General features: G+C 47.9%; 1 protein-coding gene across 2 annotated transcripts; it reads right to left on the reverse strand.

Moving 5' to 3' along the window:
- Nucleotides 1-467: 467 nt before the first annotated feature.
- Nucleotides 468-6,672, reverse strand: ANKRD9 (ankyrin repeat domain 9). 2 transcript variants are annotated; one of them, XM_048852936.2, is made up of 2 exons: nucleotides 6,118-6,672; nucleotides 468-4,401 (listed from the first exon to the last, which is right to left on the reverse strand). In XM_048852936.2, exon 2 carries the CDS (start codon nucleotides 4,330-4,332, stop codon nucleotides 3,445-3,447), a length of 888 nt encoding a protein of 295 aa, XP_048708893.1. In that variant the 5' UTR covers nucleotides 4,333-4,401; nucleotides 6,118-6,672; the 3' UTR covers nucleotides 468-3,444. The 2 variants fall into 2 exon arrangements, with proteins under 2 accessions (XP_048708893.1, XP_048708892.1); XM_048852935.2 differs by having other exon boundaries at nucleotides 468-4,412; nucleotides 6,118-6,671.
- Between the last annotated feature and the right edge of the window lie 1,814 nt (nucleotides 6,673-8,486).

The following is an 8,486-nucleotide window of genomic DNA, read 5'->3' on the forward strand; positions in this document are numbered from 1 at the left end:
CTTGGAATTGTTAAAAGTTAAGAATCTGAAAACTAGTAAACAAGCTAGTGTCTGTGTTGATGCAAATTACCTGACCGCGGGGGGGGGGGGGGGGAGAGGAGAGAGAGGTGAAAGACTTGCCCATAGCTCTTAGCAGAAAGGACATACCTAACCAGCCAATGAATTCTGTTAAGCAAGAGAGCTCAGGATTTGACCCTACAGGACAGAAAGGGAAAAACTTAATCCTGCAAATGGAAACCACAGGTTAACCCTAAAGTGCCAAAACTCCAAGGGTATTGAGCCAAAGGCATGACATAACAAAAATGCTTGTAAATGTACACTTGTAATAGATTTGATGTTAATATTCATGCTAATGTTAACTTTTGTGACTAATGTGTTGCTGATACCAAAAACTGTAAGAATGTACAATGTGCATGATCTTTTGGAAAAACTCTTGAACATGTTGGGAGTGATACATAAGAACTCGCTATGTGCTAGAAGCCTTTATGGTTATACTGTTTCATTACATGACAACACACTTTATGTTAAAAGACCTTGTAATACTGATGTTTCACAGTTACTGCCTGTAACCAGTCTTGAAACTGTACACAGGAAAAAAAACATTACACACCTAATATGCTGTATGAGAGGGGAAACCGAGGTACACCACCATATTGTTTTCATGGCTAAATGCCAAGGTACCTACACTATGGAGAACATTAATATCTACATTGACTTGACGTTAATTGGGTTCCAAACATTTGCCAGAGCTTCATGGCAAGATCACATAGGACATGCAGGAATTATGCTGCAAGAACAGATCCAATCCACTATTTGTCTGACTCCTTGTTAGCCAGAGTGGTGAACGTTTACTTTTGTTGCTGGTTTGGTATATCTTATGGGAGAATAACCACCAGTTTTGGGGTGTGTCTGCCCTATTTCTCAGCAGTTTGTCCTGAATTCGGTATTCTCAGTTGTGACCCACTAAGGCACGGTTACAGGAGTCTGGGAAATGATCATGATACAATATATTCATGTTAACCTTTTCTTTTGTTTTCACTAGGGAAGGAGCAATAAGAATGTGTAATGTTCTGCATAATACACCCTCTCTTCTTGCTGAGGGAGGTGAGTAAAAGTTTTATGCTAGCATTGCAGTGAGTAATTGCTGTGGAAAGTGGCAACTGCACCATTTGAGAGGGCTGGGGGAGCAGGAAAAGCAGATGTGAGAGGAAAGAGAATAAAATAGTCTAGTTTTTTTAATACAATAACCCTGCAGAATGAGGCTGTTGCCTGCATGTACAGGCTCTGCTGAGAGCACAAACCACTCAAATTCTGCTGTCTCACATCAGTAAACACCTTTGGGTGGAATAGAAAACGTGCTAAAATAATCAGTTCTTTACTTCCAAGCATCCTTTCAAAACCCTATATTTCCCCAGCCCATGGTATATTATCCCTATGATACATGGTTATGAAGGCTAGTTTTTTGTGTGTGCATGGAGTGGGCAGCAAAGGATTGGTGTCAGCACAGTTAAAACTGATTGCTTTATCTTCTAGTTTATTTATGCAATAAACTTATACAGTAGTGCTCCTGGAATAATGGGAAAGATATAGTTGCATGAAGAATCCAGTAATATAGGTTTTTATACTGCTGTGAGAGGCATTCTTGGTTTTGAGCAGTTCAGTGAATTCTACTACAGGGCTGTATTTTGTTATCCCTGAGGCAATGGGGGAAGGGGCGGGTCTCAAGGATCAAAGATTGCATATTTTGGTTATTTCAAGACCCCCCCCTTCCAGCAAGGGATCTGCATTTCCTGTGTTAATTAGCTTGAGCAATCACCCTCTTGGTTTTTTTTCTGGAAGGCATTACCTCAGCATAAAACAAGCTATTTTTTCCCTCTCTTGTATCTCAAATTTCTGAAGCATACCAACCCTCTAATATTTCCTATTTTATCATATATCCAGTAGAACTGTATGTTTTTAAAAAGAGGAGAGTTCCACACTGGATAAACTCTCTAGAATCTATTCAGCTGAACTGTGAACAATTTACAGTTGCTTGCTCTGTGTTTTTCATAGTTTTTCCCACCAAACTTGTTCGTGATCAAAGGGATTTATGTTTCAAACTCGGGCTTTTCACTTCTGCTCCGTGCTCACCCTGTAGGGAGCTAGGAGGCTGAAATCTCTAATGCAATAACTGACTCCATGGCAAGAGTCTTAGTGCAAAACAACCCGACAGCTCAGCTAATGTCCTGTAGGGCCAAAGGTAGGTGGAAAACTCTGTGGAAGCCATGAAGATTACAATGACTGGTGGGGGAAGGCAAGGTTTGCTCCTTGCAGAGCAGACGAGGGCATAGCCCTCCCAGTGCAGAGATGTCTGGAGAATCTCTGGGAATATTTCATGGATCTCTGGTCATCCACTCAGGGTCAAGATATTCAGGTGGAGGTCCAGTGCATCCAAGCTACCCCCTAAATACTCACAGGGACTAAGGATGCCATAGGCTTTTCAACAACCTATGTCAACATGTTTGGGGTAGGGATGGGGAATGACAACAAAGAATCCACATGACAGAATACAGACATCAGTTTGCACAAAAAAGTCCCTGTGGGTTTGCAGGAGGACAATAGTAAGGAGAATGGCTCTGCCCAGCTCTGCTCCTTCTTTTCCTAGTCACTCCCCAAAGATGATAGCACTTCAAACATAGAGTGTTCATGTGAAGGGGCTTCTGCAGGACTGACAGAGGATGGAACCATGATGTATTACCCCCTTCCTCCCTCTAACCGAAACTTGGCCAAAGAGAGCATGTTTTCTGCTCCTTCCATTCCCTCCACAGTAAAAAGAAGAAATGACAACTAGGCCCCTCGGATTTCACTGAAGGACAAAGGGAACACACAACATTATGGGAAAATAATCCAGTTTTCATACAAATGGCCATTTTTGTTCAGATGTATATTCCTGCCATCCTAATTTAATTAGATTATTTTAAAAATACCTTGGTTTTTGTATAAGATCAAGAATTTTTCACCTGTTCCTTAATGTGTCTATATTCTTCCATGACAACTATGATACTTGTAAAAATAAATTATTTTGTTCCAGAATTGTGCCATGGTTAAATGAAAGATAGGACAAAACCAAAGGGCCCTATCTCTACCACTCTCACATGGATGTGTCACTTCAGAGCTTAAAATTGCTAGATTTCTATTTCAGTCATATCTGCCACTGGTCTATTTATACCTATTTACAGATATATACACCCATGAATCCTAAGTTACACATACCATAGAATACTTTTATAAAAAGTGGTGTGAAAATTACTCACCACAATGATCTTTAAATAAAAAGATATGTAAAGTGCCAGATACAATCCTTTTAAAAACATGTACTAATTAAAACAAGAGAATTGCCCCACTTCTGCATTAACAGCTCTTTATACTGAAACCACACAAGCTGGAGGTTCTTGGGCACATCCCCTAGCTCTTCAATTTCAAGTCTAAAGGCTTCAGAAACTGTGGCAAAGGCAGATTTTCCAGTGCCTCTGGGAATTGTTCAGGTGAAATGCTCCTGATTAAGACACGCATAGCTGTGATGAACAGAGATGTAGGAGCTAAACCTGCCAGCCACTGGAATCTGTTCTCTCCCAAAAGGTCCTCCCAGTGTTGAGGATTGTCCAGCAGTTGCTGTTTCATTGAAAATTGGAGTTCCTGAGGCATGAAGAGGAAAAGGGAGTCCAGCAAGAGGAACTTGGTGCGCATGTTAACCGCAGGGGTCTGAGAAATCTGCTGGAGCAAGATGTCCAAGGGGGTATTCCCAGTGCAATCACGTAAGCAGGGCGATGCCCCATGACCCAGCAATAAAAGCAAACATTCAGGTCTCAACAGTTCACAGGCCACGTGCAAGACAGTTTTGCTGCCTTCCACGCGACTGCATCCCCTGCGGTCCAAGTAGCTGGCTCTCTCTTTCTCTGGAAAGCCTCTGATGGCTTTCAGTATTCTGAAGAGGATGTGGGTGCGGTTGTAGCGAACTGCCATGGCCAGGTGAGGAGCTGATGACTGGCAGCAGCTGAAGTTTTGGCTGGGTATGGCCAGGGCGCTCTGAGGAAATTTACTCAGTAGGTACTGAGCGTAAGGTTGGTGGTTGTGCACCAGGGCATAGAGAAGAGCCTCAGAGGGAGAATAGGTGCTCACCTTTCCTCCTTCTTCCCAGTGAAAGGCCTCCATTGTCCTTATGTCCTCCAGAAGCCACACAGGCACCAAGTCCCTCACTGCCTGGTAAAAGGCGAAGGAGGATTTCTTACATTGCTTTTGGGACTGGGAATTGTGGCTGCTGTAACTGTTCAGCCATTTGACGTTCCAGGGCATCGCTGAGCTTGGGCTTCAGGAGGGGCTTTTCCCCACTTTGTTGTCAAAATGCCTCATTAGGTCCAAGACCTACAGAAACACTTCCCAAAAAAACAAACCAAAAACACGATTTAATGATTGCTAGTCAGTCAGTCACTCCCCCTTCCCCAGTGAACCTGGGGACAGCACAGTAACACACATACCTCTCCCCAGCAAAGCCCTGTTCTTTTTTCCCGCAACTCTGGTTGTGCTTTTAATCACAGTTAATTTCTAACTTTTATGTGGAGGGTAAGGCTGATTCAGATTGATCAGTTCAGCAAACTGAACTATCAATCTGGTCCAAACTGAAATGTTCTTTCCCAAGGCCACAGAGATCTCCTCACAGTCACTGTCCTGTTTAAACAGCCTTGAGGCAATCTTCAAGGTGGTAGGGCATGTGTCAAATGATTCACTTTGGCAACCAAGAGACTAAGACGGTGCCTTTCCTTGTAAACAAGGCTTATGTTTTGCCATCCTGACGAAGGTACTAAGTGGAAAAGAACTGTTCTGGGGTTCCTCTAGCTTTGTACATTTTTGGCTCAGGAGGGCACATATTTTCAATAATATACAAAATGGTAGAGATGCACTAACCCGCCTCACCTTTGTCTGAATTATAGGCAAACAAAGCAAGGCTAAGATAGGAAGTCCAGAGCTGGAAACACAAGCAAACAAATCTAATTTAACAAGAAATTACCAGCTTCAGAGGATTCAAGCTTTTTTCAAATGCAATATGCTGATAAATCTGACTGAGAAATTTCAGTCCATCAGAGGCGAATATAACTTATAATTTTATAAAGTCTCAGTCTTCCTAACTCAACTGTTCCCCCCCAATCTCCCCCCACTCACACCTGTAATCCAGCTCCTTGTTCCCCATCCCCAAATATCCCCCCATTCACCCCGCTCCCTGTGTCCCATCCCCAAATCTCACCCCTGTAACCCAGCTCCCTGTTCCCCACCCCCCAATCTCACACCCATAACCTAGCTCCCTGTCCCCAAATTTCACGCCCATAACCCGGCTTCCTGTTCCCCACCCCCCAAATCTCCCTATTCACCCCTGTGACCCAGCTCCCTGTGCCCTGTCCCCAAATCTCCTCCACTGACCTCCATACCGCAGCTCCCTATTCCCCATCCCCAAATGTCCCCCCACTCACCCTCGTAACCCAGCTCCCTGTGTCCCATCCCCAAATCTCACCCCCCGTGACCCAGCTCCCTGTGTCCCATCCCCAAATCTCACCCCCCGTGACCCAGCTCCCTGTGTCCCATCCCCAAATCTCACCCCCCGTGACCCAGCTCCCTGTGTCCCATCCCCAAATCTCAACCCCCGTGACCCAGCTCCCTGTGTCCCGTCCCCAAATCTCACCCCCCGTGACCCAGCTCCCTGTGTCCCATCCCCAAATCTCACCCCCCGTGACCCAGCTCCCTGTGCCCCGTCCCCAACCCTCCCCCCACTCGCCCAGCTCCGATCCTGACCCACCCCCAAGCTGCCTCTCCCTGTCCCCGCGTCCCCTCTCTCGGCTCCTGTGCCCTCACCCGCCCTCCCAGCCCAGCCCCTTCTCCTGCCCCGTCCCTCCCGCTCCCTGCCCGAGTCTCCATCTTCTCCCTTCAGCCTCCCCGGAATCTGCCCCTCCCCGCCTCAGGTCCCTCCTCCCGGGCACCCCTGGCCGAGCCGGCGCTCCCGGCCGGGGAGACCGGCGCGCAGTGGGCGGCGCAGCGGCCGGGCGAGCCCAGGCAGCAGGCGCCGGAGGAGAGCCGTGGCTCGGCGCTCACCTCTGGCTGCTCGCAGGGCAGCGGCGCCCACCCGGGGGCGGGGAGGCTTCTCTCTGCGCCCGCTCTGCGGCTTGGCCGGGCCGCTGCCGAGCCCCGGCTTCCAGGCGCTGCTGCGGCTTCACTGAATGAGCTGGGGGGGCGCTTCGCGGGAGCCCTCGGCCACGGCGGCCGCTCCCGGGCCAGCTCCCCGTGGGGCTCGTGCTGCCTCCCGCTTGGCTCGGGCCGCGCCGGGTCCCCGCCGGGTCTGCCTGGCTCTAAGGCGGGAGGGGCGGCAGCTGCGGCAGCCAAACCTCCGCTGCCGCCTCTGGGCTCTTTTATCCCCCCCCTACGCCAGCCGGCTGAAGGTCAGTCAGGACCGGGGAACTGTCCAGCTCCCTCTGATTGGTGGCAACCGGGTCTCCCAGCTGCCTATTGGCTGCCCCGGGAGGATGGGGGCCCTGCACCATTGTTTGCGTCAGGGCAGGCAAAGTTCCAAGAAACTTGTCGGGCGGCTTTTTGTACGGCGAGGGGTGGGGAAGCGGGAGGGCTCGTGCCAGGGCCGGGCCGGGTGTCTGTCTAGTCCAGAGAGAGCGCAGCTGAGCTGGGCCAGCAAAATCCCTCCCCCGCCCTCTCCCCTCCTTAACGCTTTCTTGGGAGGTTTGGGACTGGCCAGCGCAAGGGGGCAGCGCAGGGCAGGGCGGGGTCTCTTTGAAGGGGTGTCTGCCACTCTTCTCGTTCTGACAAAGTCCAGTTTTGCTCTTTAAAGGCAGGTGGGGAGTTAGGGGAAGGAAAGCGCCTATTTACCCGCCCCCCTGTAGGGGCACGAGAGGGTCCCCGAAGGGGGACGGAGGAAATAGCTGATGCTGCCCTTGAGCCAGTTATGTCCTTTAAACTCTGGGCAGGCGCACGTGCTTGTAGTTAAAGTTTTTAATCTTGTCATTGCCTAGGGTGACCAGACTTCCCGATATTAGGGGCTTTGTCTTATATAGACAACTATACCCCTTCCAGAAAAAAAAGTGTCCTGATTTTTCACACTTGCTATCTGGTCACCCTATTGTTGCCCAGTCAGTTGCCATTTGGTTGTGCGAGTAATTTGTTAGTTACAAATTGAAGAAGTGTGGTCTGATGAATACACCCTGGGACTGGGTATTGGGAAGTGTGGCACAGCTGTGTGACCCTAGACTACTTCCTTAGCCCAAGGGTATGTTCACACTGCAATAAAACATCAGTGGCTGGCACATATCAGCTGACTGGGGCTCGAAATCTTTGGGGTGCATGGCTATGGTTGTCCTGCTTCGAGCAGGGGGTTGGACTAGATGACCTTCTGGGGTCCCTTCCAACCCTTATATTCTATGATTCTATAAAATCGCACTGTACCCGTCTGTGGCTTTAGTGGGAGCCCAGGCGGAACCCCACAAGGGGGGAGGGTCAGAGTGTTGGTGTCTCCAGCCAGCTGTATAAAGGGGTGTGTGTGTGTGTGTGTTACGGAGATAATAGTTACACACCTCTGTAGAACTCTTTGAGATGAAAAGTGCTAAGTAGTCAGTATTATAGGTATATAATGCTGACACACTGCCTGTCTCCCAGGACTGTAGTGAGGCTTAATTCATTGATGTTTGTAAAGTGCTTTGAGATTCTGGGATGCCAGGCATTATATGAATGCAGATAATTATTAGGTTTCAGAGTAGCAGCTGTGTTAGTCTGTATTCACAAAAAGAAAAGGAGTACTAGTGGCACCTTAGAGACTAACAACTTTATTTGAGCATAAGCTTTCGTGAGCTACAGCTAATTACAGATAATTATTGGGTTTACTATATTTGGTTACCAGCGTTATTTTTGCTCTTGTGGAATTCTTTTCCTTCTTTACCCTCGAAGGAGGATTATGGGGTCCTTCCTGCTTTTGCTCTGCTCGTTTGACCTCCAGTGTCTCTGTGTTGCAGTCCAGAAGAACTTGATAAGATTCCCCTGTCCCCTTGGAGCCTGTTAATGCCATTCCTTATTTGGCTAGTGGGGTTGCTGATGGCAGATGGGATTTCTCTGTCCTTCTCAGGGTGCCAGAGAGGTCATAGCCTGGGAAGCACTGGTTCTATTCATAACTTTAAAAATTGTTGGCGTTTCCAGCTTTCCCCACATTAAATACATGTATTGTACACTTGAGGGAGTATTGCCAAGTTTGTGATGTAACATCCCATTTCTTTGTGGCTTTCAGTTAACTAAACCAGACTGAAACAGATAATTGCATTCTGTATTCCCTCCCCCGAAACCATATGAACAACATAAGTTTGCCAAAAACAAGTGCTCCTTTTATTGTCCATATTCTATGCAGCTAGGAGAGCAACATTTAAATCATAACATAACATTTAAATCAAGCTGCAGTGGGGGAGGTTTAG

This window comes from Caretta caretta, chromosome 6 (assembly GCF_965140235.1).
Source record: "Caretta caretta isolate rCarCar2 chromosome 6, rCarCar1.hap1, whole genome shotgun sequence".
NCBI lineage: Eukaryota > Metazoa > Chordata > Testudines > Cheloniidae > Caretta > Caretta caretta.

What these genes read in the sequence shown, in the direction of transcription:
- ANKRD9 (XM_048852936.2), bottom strand. Translation starts at nt 4,332, where the DNA reads ATGCCCTGGAACGTCAAATGGCTGAACAGTTACAGCAGCCACAATTCC.